The sequence below is a fragment of the Coregonus lavaretus genome, assembly GCF_964263955.1.
Source record: "Coregonus lavaretus genome assembly, chromosome: 23".
In the NCBI taxonomy this organism is placed as follows: domain Eukaryota; kingdom Metazoa; phylum Chordata; class Actinopteri; order Salmoniformes; family Salmonidae; genus Coregonus; species Coregonus lavaretus.
In genome coordinates, this window is record NC_140010.1 from 38,967,918 (window position 1) to 38,991,127 (window position 23,210).

The 23,210-nt window shown below is 42.0% G+C and overlaps 1 protein-coding gene across 3 annotated transcripts in view; it reads left to right on the forward strand.

Annotated features, from left to right (window-relative positions):
* Positions 1 to 2,422: 2,422 nt before the first annotated feature.
* Positions 2,423 to 23,210, forward strand: part of LOC311150679 (fibroblast growth factor 12) — a gene marked incomplete at both ends in the record, with an annotated part of 61,756 nt that continues 40,968 nt past the window's right edge. The window contains 3 exons of one of the 3 annotated variants that reach the window (XM_084188181.1): positions 16,644 to 16,842; positions 18,716 to 18,763; positions 21,649 to 21,759. In XM_084188181.1, the coding sequence (XP_084044307.1) occupies positions 16,644 to 16,842; positions 18,716 to 18,763; positions 21,649 to 21,759 (358 nt within the window). Of the gene's footprint in view, positions 2,514 to 16,643; positions 16,843 to 18,715; positions 18,764 to 21,648; positions 21,760 to 23,210 lie in introns of those variants that run through there. The other 2 variants (XM_084188183.1, XM_084188182.1) reach the window with 2 other exon arrangements.

The following is a 23,210-nucleotide window of genomic DNA, read 5'->3' on the forward strand; positions in this document are numbered from 1 at the left end:
ACGGCTCCACAACGGAGCTGAAGCTAGCCGCTCCTGCTACGTCCGGGTCAGCTCCAGCCAGCGGGACCAGACCGGACCAGGGGCGCTATGGGGGGTTTATTGGAGGGTGGTGGGCAAGCCCGGAGCCAGAACCGCCGCCGAGGAGGTATGCCCACCCAGCCCTCCCCTGTTTTGCGTTTTTTGAGGCGCGGTCGCAGTCCGCGCCTTTAGGGGGGGGTACTGTCACACTCTGGCTAATGGACTCTAGTTATTGAGCCAGAGTGTGTCTGTTTCTATGTGTTTCTGTTTCTATGTTGGGTGTTCTAGGTTGTTTATTTCTATGTTTTACTGAGTGACTCCCAATCAGAGGCAACGAGTGTCAGCTGTGTGCTGGTTGTCTCTGATTGGGAGCCATATTTAACTGTCTGTGTTTCACTTTGTGTTTGTGGGTTTTTGTTCCTTGTCGGTCTTTGTCACCGTGGACTTCACGAGTCGTTTATTGTTTTGTGTAGTGTGCTTATTATCACTGACGGTAATAAAGTCAATCATGTTCGCTCAACACGCTGCGTATTGGTCTACTTCTCGTCAAGACGATCGTGACAGTACAATAATCATGATTCTCTTTACTTTCAAACATGAAGTCAGGGTCAGGGTTTGGGATAGCCACTTCTCAATACAAATATGTGTATAAACAATTACTTTGTAATATATAAATGCCTTGGATTGAATTAGAACATATCATGATGTAAATAAATGTCCTAAGTTTGGAGACTTAACTTTTGTTTAAAATAGTTTTTTAGGGGTGGGACTGCAATTTGCATCACTTCTGTATAATCACCCATACAGCCTCGCAGGAGAGTCCCACTAGCACTTATCAGGAGTGGACTGAAGCCCCCTTTGTCAATGATTCACTATCTATTTACTATATACATTTTTTATGTGGCTTATTTCTTAACCTATCTGAGGGAGTACATTTGCTAAGCATTTCCACAGCCAGCATTTACTGGCTGATAGGTATGCTGGCACACCCTATTGGCTATAAGACTGGTTGGAGGTGACTCATTTGCATATGTAGATAACTTTGCACACTCTGAATATGGAAGGGTCAAAGTGCAAAGTGCAAAATGTCAAGTTGTGGTTAGAAATCATCTGTTGTTTCTCAATTATTTTATTTTCATAATCAACTATGTGAGGAAATTTACATCAACAGCAAATTGCATGCTCTGTTTCATACAAGATTTCCCCTAATGTTTATGCAATTTGTTTATGGTTAATTAAAAACATGTACAGAAGGGCTCGCTGACCTGTCAGTGACATGTTGCTACTTCAATTAAGCGCGTGTTGGGGGTACATCCTTCAAGAGACAAGGATATTTTATATTAATATGTCAAAATCATATTATTATATCACTTATCATTAAGATATTAATAAGTCACAGAACCTTTATGTCTGTTTTATTTCACCTAAGATTGGAGAGCTCAACAGAATTGGTACTGGTACCTATTGGTACTGCAAGAAATGATACAAAATCAGTCCTGGCCAAAAATAGTCTTACTACTCAGATGTCTAGGTTGCCTACGTCATCACCAGACAGTGACCACTGCTATGTCTATGTACAGTAAACTAATAGTTGATGCAGAGCTCAGAGTGCGTCAACCTCTGTAATAGACTTGACATCTGCATGGTAGGCTTTTGGCTAAAAGTTTCTTTACGCTACTCTTTCATCATGACCGTGCATTTGCTCATCTTTTGTCTTTAAACTGTCGGCTGCATCTGACGTAGGCTATACGTTGTCCTCCGGTTTCCTATGGATCGCGGAACATGACCTTTTTAATCCGAACAGCTGTGCAGAGTCTCTCGCATTACCTCATCCATGGCCGTCCCGCCACTTACCCCTGCAGTTTAACTTTCGCGTGCACGCTGCTCGCACTAGGACTCTCTCTCTCTCTCTCTTTCGCTCTCTCTCTCTCTCTCTCTCTCTCTCTCTCTCTCTCTCTCTCTCTCTCTCTCTCTCGCTCTCTCTCTCTCTCTCTTTCGCTCTCTCTCTCTCGCTCTCTCTCTCTCTCTCTCTCTCTCTCTCTCTCTCTCTCTCCAGCTCTCTCTCTCCCCCTCCCTCATATTACGTCCGCTAGTAAAGACGCGGAGACAGAGGCTGTACAAATTAGGAGCACATTCTAACGTCCTTGCGTAGCCTAGCCTTGGAAGACAGAGGGTTGTGAATGACCGTTAGTGGACGAGAATAGAAGAGGAAAAAACTACTCACTATGCCTCATTTTAGCGTAATTTGTCCTGGAGACGGTGCCCTTCCGGCGTTTTGAGGCTTGTGAACCTAGAGAGCGGCTACTCTAAATCGAGGTGGCTATAAGCTATGCTACCTCACCCAGTGTTGTGATAGCGTGTCCGGATTGCTTGGATTGAGGAAGGCTCCCACCAACCCAAATCAATGAGGATTCTGAGGCCATTCCTTCAGAAAGGAGCGCATATGCTGCAGTGTTTCTGTGGAGAACGATCGAAACCGACCACAATCACCGCCGGTGAGACATAGCCTCTACCCTTGCATGCTTTCTCTCTTGGGCGATGATGAAAAAGAGGGGTGAAACGATTTCATTGGCCATCCGAGTGTGTGAGTAACATCTTCCGAATCTGCATTAGAACAGGCTCCCCTCGCACTTGCCTCTGTCCCGAGTTTTGCCTCTCGCCCGCCGAAGCGCGGCGCAGTGACGGCAGTGCGCGAGACTCGTCATCCCCGCACTACCATAGAAAGACCCAAGTATTTGTGTTCCAAGTCCTAAAACAATCTAACACACCTCAGACATGTGGTTTTGTTCAGCGGCTTTATGTGAGATACCCGGCATTTATAGAGCTATTAGGACATGCTATTTTAAGAATGAGTCATTTACAGCACTGCATATTAAGCAGGCCAGCCGGACAGCCAAAGGCGACAAAACGGGTTCACGTCTTAAACTTATGCGGCCCGGAATGTCAGTTTTATGCCCCTCAGCAAATATATAATGCATTTCATCACCCTAGACAGCAACCCAGAGCTTTCAACACGTTTAGGTTTAAGCACCATAGACAACGACTCATATCTTTCTATGTGTGTTTGCGTTTCAAAACCATGGACAGCATACATAGTGGCAGTCTTGAACTCAGTTATTTTGGGAGTATATTCCCCTGCTTTTACTTTTTCACTCAATATTTATGTTTCAGCACCATGGAAAGCATACATATTCATAGTCTTTGTTAGTGAAAGATGCCAGTATCAGTTCACTCAGTTAGGCTTGAGACCCCTGTCAAGTCCTGCAGTCCCCTCAACACACTGCAACGCTGCTCTCTGCAACGATCCAACTCACATCCTTCTTCAATGACACTAAACACTATTCATATTCCTCATCATGATCTGATCAAATGAAGTTGACGTTAAATTGAAACAAAGGCAACACCATCCCATCACACTTCATTCTCCTCTCGTCACATAGGACCTCAAGTCGTTTCAGTTCTAACGCTTCTCAAATTCAGGGCAGAGACAATTAGAAACTCCATTAAGCACAGTTGATTCCTCGGGGGGTAGTTGGACCAAAAGCAGTATGCAGACTGTGATCTCCTGGATAGAGAAGCACTGTCACTGACTGTTCTATACAGCAATTTTTAAGAAGTTCAAGTGAACTTATTAGACTTGTAATTATACTTATACAACAAGAGTCAAATCATGTCTTAAACAGCATATGACTATGACTATTGGCATAGTATCGTAGTGTCAATTTAAGACATCACAGATGAGTGGTAAAAAGGACTTAATGTCTTAAATAGTGTCGATACCCTTTAAGAAGTTCAAGTGAACTACAACAACCTCCTCCAAAGCTAATTCAGCATTTCATGTTGATTGTCATATGATTGGTTTGAGACAGATAGGCCCCTATAGGGAAAGCAGTATAGGGACTAAAGTCATCCCTGTCATTTTCAGACAAGATGAGTTATGCTAAAGCTTAATGGTGAAACGGTGCCTTATACAGATGTCTTGGAAGTTACGCTGTCCCATATTCTTACTTCGTTTTAAGTTTCACAATGAGCATTTTACATTCTTCCACGTGACAGGAAATGGTATCTGCAGCAACTTGGAAATCTTACTGAAGCAACTTGGAAACAACGAATAAACTAGCTAAGTTGATTTTGATTAAACAATGGTGCATGACTGAGGTTTTGCAGTCTAAACTAGGTTTACTAGAACTAGTCTACTATTGCAGGTTTCTGACAGTATGCAATGCAGATTATTCTTGGGGTTAGCTTTGTCCCCACTACCGAGAACATTGTTCTGTCATTGTTTCACCACTTCTGTTTGAGAGTGTTAGGGGAGGGTCCATTCCTAGCCTGGTCCCAGATCTGTTTGTGCCGTCATGCCACTCCTTTCCACTCATTGTCATTTGGCATGACAAGGAGTCGACATGATATCACAAACAGATCTGGGACCAGGCTAATTCAATAGATACAAGGGGCAATCTGTAGGATGTGTATAATGCAAATAGCCATTTATGTCAATGAAATATCTATAGTAGTCCCAGGAACCATCATTTCAATTTACAATGAAGTAGGTAAACAGTTCAGTAAGTGTATGGTTCTCCAATTTGTTAAAACCAAGTGCCTGTCTTGCTAAGTGGTTTCACCTGTGCAAAGTTTGCACCTGTTTTTGTTTCCATGTTTGTTATTATGTGCAGTCAGTTGGTGGTCAATCAGAAAAAAACTGGTACTAAGAGAAGAGTTTTTCAGTTTTGTTTTGCTGAAGAAATTATTCAGTTTACTAGCAATTATAAATATGTGGGTCTTGGATGAATATATTACCTTTCTATATGGCAGCTCAGCAAGTAGAGATCTTGGGGGAGTTATAAGAAATAAAAAAACTCTCACAGATATTGGTTATGCCAAACTGTATCAGACATGCGTGTGTCCTGTCCATAACAGAGCAGGACGTTATTCTTTTAGGTGTCCACAAGTTTGTGCCTATATTGGCAATAACTGGGGACATGGGCTGGGAACCCTGTGAGGTGAGATGGAAGGCGTGCATGGTAAGACTTTGGAATAGACTGTTGGATATGCCAATTGCCAGAATAGCCAGCAAAGTTTTTCAATGGGATCTCTCCATACGGGGAGCCTGGGCAATCAAAATGTCTGACCTTTTCCAACAGTCTGACTGTGAACATTTGTACGAAAACCAAATGTAGGGACCCTTACAAAAAAAAGACATGAAAATATCACGTGTTTTAAAGAAATATTCACAAATCAGATAAGGGATTGCACCATATAATAACACTACTACTCAATTATACTATTACTCCCGCCACAGTTTAAGTTAAAAGCTGGGGGATGGGGCTGGAGAAATGCAACCACTCTCAAATCCATAGACTACGCTATGGATGCAAGGACTGACCATCCATGATATCAAAATTATAGTTTTAGGGCTGGATTCAATCTGTATCGCCGAAGTATTGCGGATCTTCAGCGCTACGGATTGAATAAAGCCCTTAACCATGTTTTTAGGCTAAACTATGGTTGTTTACATTTACTTTGTTTACAAACATTGGAGTAAAACAAGCTTATATTTTGGGTTCTGACGGGGTACGACAGTTGAAATAAGCTCATGAGGCATTTATACGTTATATTCTTCAAGAATCAATGGGTACATACAGTATAATTAATTTCATTAAAGTCCGAAAATTGATGTAGCAACTAAGGATTGCCCCTTTAACAGGCAGTGACCATCATGCAGCAGAACTATGTCGCCATTTGAATGGGATCCATTAACCTGCCCCCCCAAAAATATTATTCTGTTCTGCGAATGTCCCACAAAATCGTTCCCTTGTCCCACATTTGGGCCTTTTAGATGTGGTGACCCTAATTCCACCGATGGAGACATTGCTACTGTAATATGTTAACACCATCTTTTCACATGGGAGGAGAATAACATTATTTCTACCCCACAAAGTGAGATTTTTACAGTTGGAGTTTTCTTACATGTGAAACTGCAATTTAGATTTTCACGTGATTGTTTTTCATATATGAACGTGCAATTCCACATGTGAAAGTGAGATTTTAAAATGTGTATGTTTTTTTCACATGTAAAACTGCATATCCAATATTCACATGTGAAAGTTAACGTGAAACCACAAATTTCACATGTGAAACTGCAATTCACATGTGAGGTGAAAGCATGTTATTCTCCTCACATGTGAAAAGGTGGTGTTATCATATGAACTCTGAATTTAAAACATTTGAAAATATGCTTTCACGTGTGAAATTTAAGCTCAACATGTGAAAACTGTGATTTCAAATGTGAAAATGCAATTTCACATGTGAAAATGCAAATTTGACATGTTTTTTTTGTTGCACGCTATTAAAAAACAACTGACGATGCAGTATGAAAAGAAATGGATGGAGGAGATTAATCATAAACCCAAATTGAGAACCTTTTGTTTGATTAACCTTTTACTGCAGTAGGCTAAATCAGGGTCACACAGAGTGTTTCTTGGTAGTCTTAAACAAATCTACTTTAAAACCAAAGTATACACCTCACAGACATGGTTATCGGTTTAAGAAAAACAAGACACCTGTACCATGTCAGATATAGAGTTGAAATGTATTCAATTTTGAGTTTGCACCCCAATATTACACTTCACAGAAGACTGAAATATAACAAAACCGTTTGACATACAGTGAGGGAAAAAAGTATTTGATCCCCTGCTGATTTTGTATGTTTGTCCACTGACAAAGAAATGATCAGTCTATAATTTTAATGGTAGGTTCATTTGAACAGTGAGAGACAGAATAACAACAAAAATATCCAGAGAAACGCATGTCAAAAATGTTATAAATCGATTTGCATTTTAATGAGGGAAATAAGTATTTGACCCCTCTGCAAAACATTTATTTATATTTTTTTTATTTCACCTTTATTTAACCAGGTAAGCCAGTTGAGAACAGGTTCTCATTTACAACTGCGACCTGGCCAAGATAAAGCAAAGTAGTGCAATAAAAACAACACAGAGTTACATATGGGGTAAAAAAAACATAAAGTCAGAAATACAACAGAAAATATATATACAGTGTGTGCAAATGTAGCAAGTTATGGAGGTAAGGCAATAAATAGGCTATAGTGCAGAATAATTACAATAGTATTAACACTGGAATGCTAGATGTGCAAGAGATGATGTGCAAATAGAGATACTGGGGTGCAAAAGAGCAAAATAAATAACAATATAGGGATGAGGTAGTTGGGTGGGCTAATTTCAGATGGGCTGTGTACAGGTGCAGTGATCGGTAAGGTGCTCTGACAACTGATGCTTAAAGTTATTGAGGGAGATAAGAGTCTCCAGCTTCAGAGATTTTTGCAATTCGTTCCAGTCATTGGCAGCAGAGAACTGGAAGGAATGGCGGCCAAAGGAGGTGTTGGCTTTGGGAATGACCAGTGAGATATACCTGCTGGAGCGCAGACTACGGGTGGGTGCTGCTATGGTGACCAATGAGCTAAGATAAGGCGGGGATTTGCCTAGCAGTGATTTATAGATGGCCTGGAGCCAGTGGGTTTGACGACGAACATGTAGTGAGGACCAGCCAACAAGAGCGTACAGGTCACAGTGGTGGGTAGTGTATGGGGCTTTGGAGACAAAACGGATGGCACTGTGATAGACTACATCCAATTTGCTGAGTAGAGTGTTGGAGGCTATTTTGTAAATGACATCGCCGAAGTCAAGGATCGGTAGGATAGTCAGTTTTACGAGGGCATGTTTGGCAGCATGAGTGAAGGAGGCTTTGTTGCGAAATAGGAAGCCGATTCTAGATTTAACTTTGGATTGGAGATTCTTTATGTGAGTCTGGAAGTTGAGTTTACAGTCTAACCAGACACCTAGATATTTGTAGTTGTCCACATACTCTAGGTCAGACCCGTCGAGAGTGGTGATTCTAGTCGGGTGGGCGGGTGCTAGCAGCGTTCGATTGAAAAGCATGCATTTAGTTTTACTAGTGTTTAAGAGCAGTTGAAGGCTACATGACTTACTACTTGGTGGCAAAACCCTTGTTGGCAATCACAGAGGTCAGACGTTTCTTGTAGTCGGCCACCAGGTTTGCACACATCTCAGGAGGGATTTTGTCTCACTCCTCTTTGCAGATCTTCTCCAAGTCATTAAGGTTTCGAGGCTGACGTTTGGCAACTCGAACCTTCAGCTCCCTCCACAGATTTCCTATGGGATTAAGGTCTGGAGACTGGCTAGGCCACTCCAGGACCTTAATGTGCTTCTTCTTGAGCCACTCCTTTGTTGCCTTGGCCGTGTGTTTTGGGTCATTGTCATGCTGAAATTCCCATCCACGACCCATTTACAATGCCCTGGCTGAGGGAAGGACGTTCTCACCCAAGATTTGATGGTACATGGCCCCGTCCATCGTCCCTTTGATGCGGTGAAGTTGTCCTGTCCCCTTATGATCCTCTGAATCATTCAGATGTTCATTGGCAAACTTCAGACGGGCATGTATATGTGCTTTCTTGAGCAGGGGGACCTTGTGGGTGCTGCAGGATTTCAGTCCTTCATGGCATAGTGTGTTACCAATTGTTTTCTTGGTGACTATGGTCCCAGCTGCTTTGAGATTATTGACAAGATCCTCCCGTGTAATTCTGGGCTGATTCCTCACCGTTCTCATGATAATTGCAACTCCATGAGGTGAGATCTTGCATGGAGCCCCAAGCCGAGGGAGATTGACAGTTATTTTGTGTTTCTTCCATTTGCGAATAATCGCACCAACTGTTGTCACCTTCTCACCAAGCTACTTGGCGATGGTCTTGTAGCCCATTCCAGCCTTGTGTAGGTCTACAATCTTGTCCCTGACATCCTTGGAGAGCTCTTTGGTCTTGGCCATGGTGGAGAGTTTGGAATCTGATTGATTGATTGCTTCTGTGGACAGGTTTCTTTTATACAGGTAACAAGCTGAGATTAGGAGCACTCCCTTTAAGAGTGTGCTCCTAATCTCAGCTCATTACCTGTATAAAAGACACCTGGGAGCCAGAAATCTTTCTGATTGAGAGGGGGTCAAATACTTATTTCCCTCATTTAAAAAATGCAAATCAATTTATAACATTTTTGACATGCGTTTTTCTGTTGTTATTCTGTCTCTCACTGTTCAAATAAACCTACCATTAAAATTATAGACTGATAATTTCTTTGTCAGTGGGCAAACGTACAAAATCAGCAGGGGATCAAATACTTTTTTTCCCTCACTGTAGAAACACTGTATTTTCAGCTGTTTTTTGAAAATAATGTTTAATATTTATTAAAATATAAAAAATATTATTAACATTCCACCTATGAGGCCACTAGGTCATTTGACTGCAGGAAAGGTCTTCGAGTGCATTTGTGTGTGCGAGATATACAGTTGAAGTTGGAGGTTTACATAACTTAGGTTGGAGTCATTAAAACTTGTTTTTCAACCACTCCACAAATGTCTTGTTAACAAAGCTATAGTTTTGTTATGTCGGTTAGGACATCTACTTTGCATGACACAAGTAATTTTTCCAACAATTGTTTATAGACAGATTATTTAACTTATAATTCACTGTATTACAATTCCAGTGGGTCAGAAGTTTACATACACTAAGTTGACTGTGCTTTAAACAGCTTGGAAAATTCCAGAAAATGATGTCATGGCTTTAGAAGCTTCTGATAGGCTAATTGACATCATTTGAGTCAATTGGAGGTGTACCTGTGGATGTATTTCAAGGCCTACCTTCAAACTCACTGCCTCTTTGCTTGACATCATGGGAAAATCAAAAGAAATCAGCCAAGAACTCAGAAAAAAAATTGTAGACCTCCACAAGTCTGGTTCATCCTTGGGAGCAATTTCCAAACGCCTGAAGGTACCACGTTAATCTGTACAACAATAGTACACAAGTATAAACATCATGGGACGACGCAGCCGTCATACCGCTCAGGAAGGAGACGCGTTCTGTCTCCTAAAGATGAACGTACTTTGGTGCGAAAAGTGCAAATCAATCCCAGAACAACAGCAAAGGACCTTGTGAACATGCTGGAGGAAACAGGTACAAAAGTATCTATCTCCACAGTAAAACGAGTCCTATATCGACATAACCTGAAAGGCCTCTCAGCAAGGAAGGAGCCACTGCTCCAAAACCGCCATAAAAAAGCCAGACTACAGTTTGCAACTGCACATGGGGACAAAGATCGTACTTTTTGGAGAAATGTCCTCTGGTCTGATGAAACAAAAATAGAACTGTTTGGCCATAATGACCATCGTTATGTTTGGAGGAAAAGGGGAGAGCTTGCAAGCTGAAGAACACCATCCCAAACGTGAAGCATAGGGGTGTCAGCATCATGCTGTGGGGGTGATTTGCTGCAGGAGGGACTGGTGCACTTCACAAAATAGATGGCATCATGAGGAAAGAAAATGATGTGGATATATTGAAGCTACATCTCAAGACATCAGTCAGGAAGTTAAAGCCTGGTCGCAAATGGGTCTTCCAAATGGACAATGACCCCAAGCATACTTCCAAAGTTGTGCCAAAATGGCTTAAGGACAACAAAGTTAAGGTATTGGAGTGGCCATCACAAAGCCCTGACCTCAATCCTATAGAAAATGTGTGGGTAGAACTGAAAAAGCGTGTGCGAGCAAGGAGGCCAATAAACCTGACTCAGTTACACCATCTCTGTCAGGAGGAATGGGCCAAAATTCACCCAACTTATTGTGGGAAGCTTGTGGAAGGCTAGCCGAAACATTTGACCCAAGTTAAACAATTTAAAGGCAATGCTACCAAATACTAATTGAGTGTATGTAAACTTCTGACCCACTGGGAATGTGATAAAAGAAATAAAAGCTGAAATAAATAATTTTCTCTACTATTATTCTGACATTTCACATTCTTAAAATAAAGTGATGATCCTAACTGACCTCTAGACATATAGCAAAGTGCCCATGTAGGTGTATGGGCCTATATCTCTCACACTTTAATATTCTCTTTGTGCCAGGCCGGGTTTAAACACCTTCCGTTTCATTTTTCTGTATTTCTTTATCTGTGTTTATTTTAATTGTATAATTTAGGGTTATTATTATTGCTTGGATAACTGTATTTACTATTATGTATTGATTGATTTTTCATTCTTTATGCGGTGTGCACTGCACAGAACACCAGAAGAATTATCACTGTGAATCATTATGTGTCAATTCATCCCGTAAGGGATGGGTTGCCAACTGCCGATTTGACACAAAAATAAATTGTCATTCATTCATTCCAAGAGGGACTAAAATGCTAATATTTTATTGCAAAGTGTAAATTACGGTGCATTCTGTGATCTGTTCCCCTCTGTAAATAACAGGTTGATACATTTACACAGGTGCAAACCTTTAGTAAATCTGGCCCCAGGTTCTTTGCTACTTCATCCCTTACAGAATCGTTTTTGTCAACAGTATTGTACTGGTTTTAAAAGGTGGATACACCTGTTAATATCATACACACTTCAAAACCTAATAGCTACATGACTTTATATTTGTGGCCACTTTTATGTAATTCTCACATGGAAATGAAAGCAGAGTAGTAACTGGGTTTAATGTAACTTCCCATTTTCCATTTTTTGTGATCAAATTGTTTTATTTTATGGAAATGATCAGGGAGTACATTATTCACATTGATCATCTGGGCATTTTTATACATGACCCTGAGTATGATGAGATGTTAATTGCTTAATTAACTCAGGAACCACACCTGTGTGGAGGCAACTGCTTTCAATATACTTTGCATTCCTCATTTTCTCAAGTGTGTCCTTTATTTTGGCAGTTACCTGTATCTACTCGCAGCTTTCACATAATAGAGTTCAACGCTATCAGTATGTATGCTGTCCATTTTGCTGAAACCTAAATGTGCTCAGAAAGAGCTGATTTGCTGTCCATGGTCCTGAAATGTTTACTTTATTTCCTGAGGGCCCTAAAGCTGACATTCCATCTTGCTGCATTATGTTTCTGGAATGGGGGAGAGGGTTGCAAATATGTATACCAATAGTGACAAGAATGCCAATAGAGTACATAAAGTAACACAATCTAAGATGCACTTCTTATTATATATCATGAAACAGTTCAGTATCACACTTCCCTTTGTGTCACATGGTCACATTTTCAAACAAAAGCAGTACGCTCTAATGGCAAGACAGCTAAATTGAGATAGCACTAAAATACTTGACGCATGACAACGACGCAATGCAAAGGTTTGTCCACAAGATGGCGGTAGATATAAGGACATCTGTAGAGCTCTTCTTGGAACGCTGTGGCCTGCTGTGGCACTGCACCGCGGGGTTGACAGGCTCACAGCTGGTGAACAAGATCACTTTGGCCACGTTGTTGTAAATGTTCCAATATTTTCAGAATTTGAGGGAATCTATTAAAATTCTAATTTTGTCAGGGATATTATGAGTTCATATCTAGTAAAACGAGAATCACTCCACAACAGACTGAATGCTGATTTAAAGGCGCTGTGCAGTAAGAAACGTCATTTTCCTGTGTTTTATATATACTGTATATTTCCACACTAGGTTGGAATAATACTGTGAAATTGTGAAAATTATGATAATGCCTTTTTTTGTGTAAGATCTGTTTGAAAAGACCGGTTTTGGTGTGATGGAGTTTTGGCCTGCCTGGTGACATCACCAGGCGATACATGTGTTAATAGACCAATAAGAAAGAGAGTTCCGAACCTCTCTGCCAATAACAACTCGTTTTTAGTTTCCCCCTCCCCACTCAGACCACTCCCAGACAGTCCTAGCAAAATCCTTGCTTGAGAAATTGATCTTTGCTAAGAAGCTATTTTTGTATCTTTTTGACCATTTTTATTGAAAACAATCACAGGAAGATACATAATTGTTACCCAGAAATTATTTGATATTGAGATAAAAACAGCTGCATTGGACCTTTAAACTTTGTTGAGACAAAAATTACTTCATTTTGTTGATAAACAAATAAAGGAGAATTTGTACCTCACTGGGCAAAAACTGGTCATTTCAACCCCCAAAATCTATGTGATGTTGTTGAACCAACGTGGGAAACGAATTGAAATTGCAAAAAGTCATCAACGTAAAAGCATTTCTTTTTTCCACCCAACTTTTAACCTAAATCCAATGACATGGTGACACATTTGTTTGATTTCACGTTGAATTCATGTTAGTTGACAACTCAACCAAATGTAAATCAAAACTAGATGTTGAACTGACGTCTGTGCCCAGTGGGATTTGCACAGTGACAACTACACAAAAAGTATTTACTAACATTACATACACATATACTGATATGTTATGATATATGTTAATTATTGTCTACAATATCACAAATATTGTTGTAGAAAAACATAAAACCTTAACAAACAAGGATTGACAAAAAAAAGAATATCACTCACTGACGGGAGACATTTCAGGTTATTGATAGTATAGAATAATGAAGGTCAATGCTACACAGTTACATTTTAGCAAACGCACTTATCCAGAGCGAAATACAGGAGCAATTAGGGTTAAGTGCCTTGCTCAAGGGCATATCGACAGATTTTTCATCTAGTCGGCTCGGGGATTAGAACCAGCGACCTTTCGGTTACTGGCACAACGCTCTTACCCACTAAGCTACCTGCCGCGCTATAGGGATACATACTATAAAGAGAAAAAACAAGTTAGGTAATGTAATAGAGACTGTTTAATGTTGACATTTCAGCACAATAATGTTGACATTTCAGCACAATAACATCCACAAAATGCAAACAAATGATGAGGGATTTCTCAACTACTTGTGTTACTGTAAATAGCACCACACACAAGAAGACATTGTGTGTGGACAGAAGGAATGAGGCAGTAGGCATCTTGAGGAGAGCGAACTTACATGAAAATATAATTTACAATTCACTTTGTGTAAAGTAGTTCCCTATTAGGGAAAAGCTTAACTTATTGTGACAATGACATATGTACCATTTGAGCCTGGTCTTTATTTGGCACCACAGTGGAGCCACCATAGAGAGCTATTCTATTTGTATTCTATAAGAGATGTTATATCATTTAATTATGTGGGAGCCACTTCCCCTTTCTAAGAATTCTCCATAATACCCATGAACCCCTTCTCCACCGAACGGTATATCAGAGAATTACGTGGAGTGAAAGACAGTGATTGCATCCCAAATGGCATCCTAATCCTTACATAGTGCACTACTTTTGACCAAAGCCCTATAGGCCCTGGCCAAAAGTAGTGCACTATATAGGGAATAGGGTGCCATTCAGGGCGACAAACAGTAAAAATGATAATTGAAGTAATTTGAGGTTTGTTATTGATTATATTTTCTGGTAGTAATTAAATATCAATTTCGACATATATGCGCTTGGATCCCCCCCCCCTCCCCCCCACCTAACAATATGCATGAACACTTAGGCACTAACGCACATGGCAAACACACACACACACACACAAACCCCTTTCACCGCCCCAGACCTATAAACTATGGACCCCAAGTGGCCCCTGGGTTGACAATTTTGTCTCTTACTTTGAAACTTACTTGAGAAGACAGAGGGTAGAGTCGAGACAAGGAGGGAGAAAGTAGCTTCCTCCATCATTGATTCCGTTTCGGAGAAGAGATGTCAAACCCAGACAAAGTTTGCCCCTAAATGTTTCATGCCAATTCTCTGTGGCAGGGAGGCAAGAGGTTTTCCATGTACTGTATGACTCACGTCCTCCTCCCTCTCACCCTCTAAGCCGCTGTCCTGTGTGTGCTCCTACATGAGGACACACACGTGATATAGTACACAGGACCAGAAAGAAATTCGCACACACACACACATATACAAACACACACACACCCCGACTTTCATCAGTTAATGCAACAGAGGTCAGGAGTTGGCATTTTCCTTAAGAAGGCCTGCCACTGCCAGAACACTTTAACACTGGCAGACTTGATATAACACTTGTTATAACGTGCCATAACACCCTTGTAATGTAATGACACTCTAATAACGCATGGAACAGAAAATATGACTTTCACCAAATTCATATTCACATAAAGTCACTGTATTTCATGTGGTCCATATGTATATGTTATTTGTTTATGTTGTATTGTCGCTGCCTTATCAATATGGCCTTTCTTTCTACCAGTATCTGCATTGCATTGTGTGCTGGGATTCGTATAGGGTGATATTGCATAAAACATTTAGCCATCAGGTGCCCATTGACACTTCGAGCTAATGTAAGACCCAGTTAAATAGGGATGTACTTGAATACTGCAGTGTATAAAACAATATAATATAAACTGCTGTATAAGAAATTAAGCCAATGGAATTGGGATGGTATAGTGGGAATATCATTGGGCCAAGTTGTCTCTGTAGCACTAGATGATATAACATTATTCACTGCTCCATTTAAAATTGAAGAAAGTCTCTAGTCCCATTGTCCCATGAAAACATGTGGTACTGACGTGCTTCTGAAATTCGTGGACAGTTTTGGGTTGACCGCGTGTAGGGACGACCACAGCACACCGTTATTTTGGAGATGCGCGCTCTCCCTCTGTCTCTCTCTTACACATGCACTACTCTCTCTCGCCCTCTCTCTCTCGAACATGCACGTGTACAGACACACACTCTCTCCCTTGCTCCTCTCCCCCTCCTGCCTCTCTCTCTGTTATCTCTCTCTCTCCGTGCCCCTCTCTCTTTTTTTCTCATCCAAACCTCAATCACGTATGATTGCGTAGAGCGAGAGAAATAGAAAGGTGAGCCCATTCACGTCACACATCCATACGGAACGCATTGGAAATAATTGTTTAGGCTACACCAATCGTTTTGTAGGCAATAAGAAAACAGGCGTTTTATAGCCTACCTACGGACAATATTAACAACAAAACGCATATTTGTTTTCTTTCATCATAATAGCCCAATCACCATGTTGCTGCTGCATTCTCGCAGACCTTTATCTTTCCCCGACAGTGCTCGGAGGGTATGCAACTGGTAGAGGGGCTGGCACAAATGCCCGGAGTCTCGAGAGTGAGTGGGGCAGCCAAATTGACAGCCGCCTACCTCTTGTTGCCTCTCGATTCGGCGTTGTATTTGGCTTAATAAATTGAAAGTTTGAGGTGTTGCATTAACGCAGCTGTTGATACAATTGTTTACAGTGAAGTTTAAGGTGTCTCGAATGCATTATGGTGCTGGATATTTTGCCACTTACCGAAATTCCGTGCAAATGAGGATTGTACAGAGGGGACAGTCGATCTTGTCAGAGTTGGCGCTATTCAACTGGAATACCTGAGATTCAATTTTGTGCACGCACGCTCCGACAACAAACTTATTTACCACTGTTGTATATTTTTTGAATAGCCTACATTTTGTAGCCAAGCTTTTAGCAGTGCGTAAATTGTTATATGTTTTATGAGTCAACGGCATTTGATGCTTTCCCTGGAAGTATCGTTCCCCAAGAGGATGCAGTCTAAAGCCCGATGATGCGCTGGACTTGGTGGATCGGAATGACATTTGAGTAAACCCCCGTGGACCGTAAATTCGATTTTTTTCCACCCGGTTCTTTTTGCACCAAACAGCCATCAAACAGTCGCACACAACTCGACCTCTGTCCAACGACTCTGGGCTCGGTTTCGGTTCGGCTCGCCCGCGAGGGAGATGGCCGCAATCGCCAGCTCCTTGATCCGACAGAAACGCCAGGCGAGGGAGTCGAACAGTGACCGGGTCTCCACTACTAAACGGCGCCCCAGCCCCAGCAAAGACCCTCGTTCCATATGCGAGCGGCATTTCTTGGGGGTCTTCAGCAAAGTCCGTTTCTGCAGTGGCAAGAAAAGACCAGCCGCTCGGCGGCGACCAGGTCAGTGCTGTAGTTTTGTGTGCAACGGTTCCCCCTGCCCCTCGACCGAGCCGAGCTAAGGCATTACCGCAGTCGAAGGCTCTTGCCTATCTAAATGGCTGGAGGTAGATTTCTCCGCGGTGCCTGAGAATGCGATGCGAAAATTCTACCTGTTCCATAGCTCACGTGTTGTCTGTCGAGAACCACCGCACGACACAACAGTTTACCCACATCCTACCGTATCAGCCTCAATGTAAAATTATGTATATGTTGTGACGTTACCAATATGTATGTTATATTGCTGTGGTCAGAATGATCTGTTATCTTAGCACCATTATTGCCATCCTATCCTATAGTCAAAGGCTGTGCATTTCTATAAGAAAGCAAGGCAAATATTAACATATATTTTTAATCCTGCACATTTTTTACATCTCCCCTGCCAATTAGAAAATAATGCTACCTTAAAGAATTCAATAATTAATGCAAATTGAGACTTAGCGAAGATAAGTTGCACCGCAGTGCACCAAGGCTCTTTTGAGATGAAATGTTTAATGGTAAATGTTTATTGCAGCGGGGATGTTTACTGCAGTTTAGGGAGGTAGCTATAGTGATTAAGAGGCTACCCAGCCATAGTGATGGACACGGGTGCCGTGCCTACTACGCAAAGGTATCGTTCTTCCTATGCTCTTGGTGCACAGATAAAGAGGAAAGGGCAAATCATTCCTCTCCTTATCTAACCAAAGGCTGTCATGTGATGTACGGCAGGTGCACCGTCCCCACAGACAGACAGACAGACAGACAGACAGACAGACAGACAGACAGACAGACAGACAGACAGACAGACAGACAGACAGACCAAAACCACAGACAGACAGCACAGAAACACAGCCAGACAGACAGACCAGAATCACAGACAGACCAAAACCACAGACAGACAGACCAGAACCATAGACAGACAGACATACCAAAACCACAGACAGACAGACAGACAGACCAGAACCACAGACAGACAAGACAGACCAGAATCACAGACACACAGACAGAACAGGACCATAGACCGACAGACAGAACAGGACCATAGACCAAAAGACAGACAGAACAGGACCATAGACCGACAGACAGACAGAACAGGACCGTAGACCGACAGACAGACAGAACAGGACCGTAGACCGACAGACAGACAGAACAGGACCATAGACCGACAGACAGACAGAACAGGACCGTAGACCGACAGACAGACAGAACAGGACCATAGACCGACAGACAGACAGAACAGGACCATAGACCGACAGACAGACAGAACTGGACCATAGACCGACCGACAGACAGACAGAACAGGACCATAGACCGACAGTCAGAACAGGACCATAGACCGACAGACAGACAGACAGAACTGGACCATAGACCGACAGACAGACAGAACAGGACGAACAGGACCATAGACCGACAGACAGACAGAACAGGACCATAGACCGACAGACAGACAGAACAGGACCATAGACCGACAGACAGAACAGGACCATAGACAGACAGACAGAACAGGACCATAGACCGACAGACAGAACAGGACCATAGACCGACAGACAGACAGACAGAACAGGACCATAGACCGACAGACAGACAGAACAGGACCATAGACCGACAGACAGACAGAACAGGACCATAGACCGACAGACAGAACAGGACCATAGACCGACAGACAGACAGAACAGGACCATAGACCGACAGACAGACAGAACAGGACCATAGACCGACAGACAGACAGAACAGGACCATAGACCGACAGACAGAACCTATACTGCTATAATCATTTGAACATTTTGACAAACAGCCAATGCTGGAGGAATTTGTCTGTTAAAAGAATCTTGTTTTTCCTTCTATCCCCCCCTGTAAGATGCACCCTCCAAACCTCCACAGGTGTCCCGTAAGGGCGGCAGGCTAGGTCAGTAGCTCAGCCTCCATCCGTGTGTGCTGTGTTGATATTACGTCTCCACCCCCCGCTCCATCTCGCGCCCATGTTGATACCCCTTTTGCGAGGGAGGGGAGGTGGGTGGGTGATGGCTTACAGCACCTGTCTGATGCCGGTGACCCCTCTGCTGATTTTCTTGACACTATGCTTTCAATTTTGATTTTATTTCTCTTTTTTTTTGTCTTTTTCTTTATTCCTTGTAACGCTGTCTTCCAGTAGTCTCTTTTTCCTTGGCTACTCTCTCCCTTCTCTCCTTAGTTGTTTTGTCTCAGTCTTTCAGTTCGTATGTGTCAGATCCGTTTTTATTCTCACTTCGTTCTGCTCCTCCAGTGTGTCTTTGTTTGTGTTTCACATGTGTGTTCAACATGTGTGTTTCACATGTGTGTCACATGTGGAGTATTGCTGTGTTACTGGGTAGAGATCTGTTTATTTGTGTGCATCGACCTGCTGTGTATTCCCTGTCTAACTTGTCGACTATAGCAGTTGAGGTGATCATTCACCATTTCATGGTCATAACGCCATTTGTCAACATACCCAAATGTCCCTGTTTATGTCTCTGCATTGGGACATGTAAAGTTGTGCAATTTTGAATTGCTCCAGTCAACATTCATACACACAGGCACATTCTCCTATACTAAGCATACCTTAAGCACAAACACAGGCAATTTGCTCCTTCACTGTCCACACGTCTCCCTCAAACTCATACTTAAACACTCCCTCTATTTCTTTCTCCTCTCACACATACCAGCATACTTCACTTGCACGTCAACGCACCCGCACACACAACACAACACAACACAACACGCACGTCCGTTCTGTTTCCCGCCTCCTCTGAATGGAGCTGACGTGCTCTGCTGTCAGTGATCACTTAGCCCTTTATTTACAGAAGTGCAGTTATCACATGTGATTTAGTGAGGTCGCCCAGCTAGCCCCCACTCTCCCTGCCCTACTCATGATGGATGATGGCGGGCCTGTCCCAGAGATTGATGGCTCCGCCCACGAGGGGAGGTGAGTTGTGGATTGATGGACAGAATAGTGTACAGTTGAGGCGACATGAACCTCCACTGCTGCGAGGTCAGCTCGCAGGCCAAACCCTGGGCTCAACTACAGTATGGATCAAATGCCACTAATCTGCTCCAGGACTAGCTCTGGAGGCCTACAGATCCACTGTGGACACTGGCCATGATTCTGATTCTGTTCTGATGTCAGATGCTACACTGTCAGTCCTATCTGAACTCGTCCACATGTTCACACTTCACCTCTAAAGATCTGATCTTGATCAATGAATGGTTTGTTTCATTTAAAGACCAAGAAAATTCAATTGAATAATGAACTTGCGTCCAAAGACAATTTTGTTTGTTTAGCTCAGGCAAAGTAAAGGATTCATTATTTCCAGATTGCGACTTTCCGTTAACTCTCAGTTTGATGATGAAGATTATTTTGAATTTACACAGTTTATAACAGCCTGGTTGGATCACAACTGCCTTAACTTCAGCCGTGCTTCAAATGAACCTTTACATGACTCCATAAGCAGCATCACATCCACAATGTAGGAGCTCCTTTCGTGCCTCTACTGTTCAATCCAAATCTAACACATGCGCTTTCATAAAGGCCAAATATTGAAGGGCCAAAAATCCCAAATGCAAGATAGTTTACTCAGAATCTATTTTCACTGCTAAGTGCTGCTGGTGATAAGCTCCATCAAAATGAAACTATCCACACAATCAAAATAACTGCGTGTGAATCATCACTGAGAGTTCGCAGATCGTTGTTTCTCACAGCGTGATCTTCTAGCACCCCCCCACCCTTTCCCAATGATAAACAGTCTTATTCACACATACATTTTGTCTTGCCTTGGGCGAGAGGACTCCCATAACCTTGGGCTAATACTCTGTATCCACCTGCTCCCTCCCAAGTGTTGATTGCTGCAACCTGAGCCCAGCACTATCTCGGCTCTCCTCCAAATATCACCAGCACCACCAAGTTGGAAGGTAACTCAGGGTTATTTATAGATGGTATAACATTTTGGGCCGACTCTCCTCAGGATATAACCATAGCCTTTGATTGGGGATCAGTTGTGGTGTTGAAAGCCCTAAACGGCACAATCAACAGTAGTGGATTTTTGTTAGTCAAACCCACATTATGAAGTCCCGGCTCACCAACGTCGTCAGGCCCATCTAGGAGCAAACAGTTACTTAGAAACAGAATACCAGTTTGAGATTATTGTGGACAACTGTTGTTTTTGCACAAATATCCCAACGACATCAGTGCATGATTTACGCAAAAGTTCAATTTAAGCGCATAAAAGGTTAGGATTCATCCCTTGGTGAACAGTGACAAAATCTGAATGCTTGCACAAGGCACCCATCTGATAAAAATTATGACTATCAGGCAAATCTCAACCCTCAAAACCCAAACATTTTGGCCAGTTGCTGTTGCACCATTAATATATTAAATGTCAGATTACATCATTACCTTCAAGAACGACCCATTAACATCACCAGTGTACAAGAGTGCAGTAGATATATAATTTTTACAGGTGCTTCCGGATTCGAACCTCATATAAAGGTTAGGAGATACCTTAGCAAGCAAGTTGGCAGTACAACAAGATAACAGTTAAGATGCGTAGGTTACTGTCATTGATTCCCTTGAATTTTCTTGTTCAACACCAAGTCAATTCTCACCCCTGACCCTGACCCCAATCTGATACCCAGTCTTTTTACCGTTAACCCCATCCCCAACATCTGTTTTACTAGTTTGTCAATGTGAGCAGCAGTGGCGAGGTGTGAGGTCTTAGGGGTGTGGTCTGACGTGCCCCTGGGGGGTGGGGCGTGGTGGGGGTCTGTCCTTTGTTTCAGAGCCGCAGCTGAAGGGCATCGTGACACGGTTGTTCAGCCAGCAGGGCTTCTACCTGCAGATGCAGCAGGACGGCTCTATCGATGGCAGCAAGGACGAGAACAGTGACTACAGTGAGTAATTGGGGTCGGCACTACGACTCCCAGCATGCCGCATGGCTACCACGAGTCACTGGCCCAATTCCAATTCCTTAAAAGTGTGTCCTTCCTTTCTTGACATAATTACTGGTTAGACATTATTCGACAGGTGAACGCAAGGGCACCACCACATGGCTTTCACCTGTCTGGTCATTTCTAATCAGTGATTACTTTAAGGAAGGAAGGATGCACTTTTAAAGACTCTGAACTGGGATACTCACGTTACCCTATTTAGTATGACTTCCTTTATGGTATTGCATGATCAAAGCATGACAGAGGGGCTGACTTGCTAAGCTAGAAAATTTGGCCTGCTATTTAGTATTTACAGTGAAACAAAATGTGTGTGCAAATGTGTGTGCAGTTTTGTTATAGTTAAGTGCCAACATCTAATGGCAAGATCTATAACTATGTAAAATAGACCAGCTACGAACAATCAATTGGGTCAAACTTTTAAACAATGTCTTGCAGATTAGTCAATTTGAATATATAATTTTTTGCCTCTTGTGACAGTTTTAGACAATATTACACATCAGTGTAATATTGAGAAATAAACAGCCTAGAGTTGGGGTAAATTCCATTATAATTTAAACCACAGATAACATTAGCTAGCTAGATAAGGTTGACAAAATAGATAGTTAGCTATTTAGGTTAGCATGCTAGCAAGCTACACTGACAGTTGTCAGTGCTGTGCCCTATTTGTTGATGTTTATCAACTTAGTGGAAATTCCCACACCCAATTATTGAATATGTATAAGTAGCCTTCATTCTTCGGAGGTGGAACCTAAACATGCGTTTCATCTCTAGGACAGGAAATTATGTCGAAATAGTGGCAACAATTTCCTCTGGGGTGGGGCTTTAAATTAGTTATTGGGCTCTGTTGCAGTGTTCTGGGAGTGATGCTGCACTGTAAATGTGTTTCCGTGAATTTGACAGTAAGTTTTAGGCAGCTCGGTGGCATGTAAAATTCTGTATTTCATATTACAGTACACCTACTATAATATAAATACAGTATCAAAGCAAGTACTGTGTAATAGAATTGACTGTATTATACAGTAAAAAATAAATGCTACCATAATCGGAATGAATTAATGGATGAATGAAATTCGTTTGAGGGGAGGGGTTTGTATTTCACTGTAGTTTACTGTAATTACAAGGAATTGGTGCAAGCAGGTTAGCTGCTACACTGTAAAAATAATCATATTTTTGCGGTAACTTACTGCCAGACAGTTACTTGAAAGTTACTGTAAAAAAAAAGTACAGGATGTTACCGTAAAATCCAAAGAAACTTTGGTTAAACAGTACATTCTTTGGAATTTACGGTAACATACTGTACCTGTTTTTTTTTGTACAATAACCTACAAGTTACTGGCTGCCAGTAAATTACCGTAAAAACAACAGGATTTTTTTTACAGTGTAGGTCAAATGTT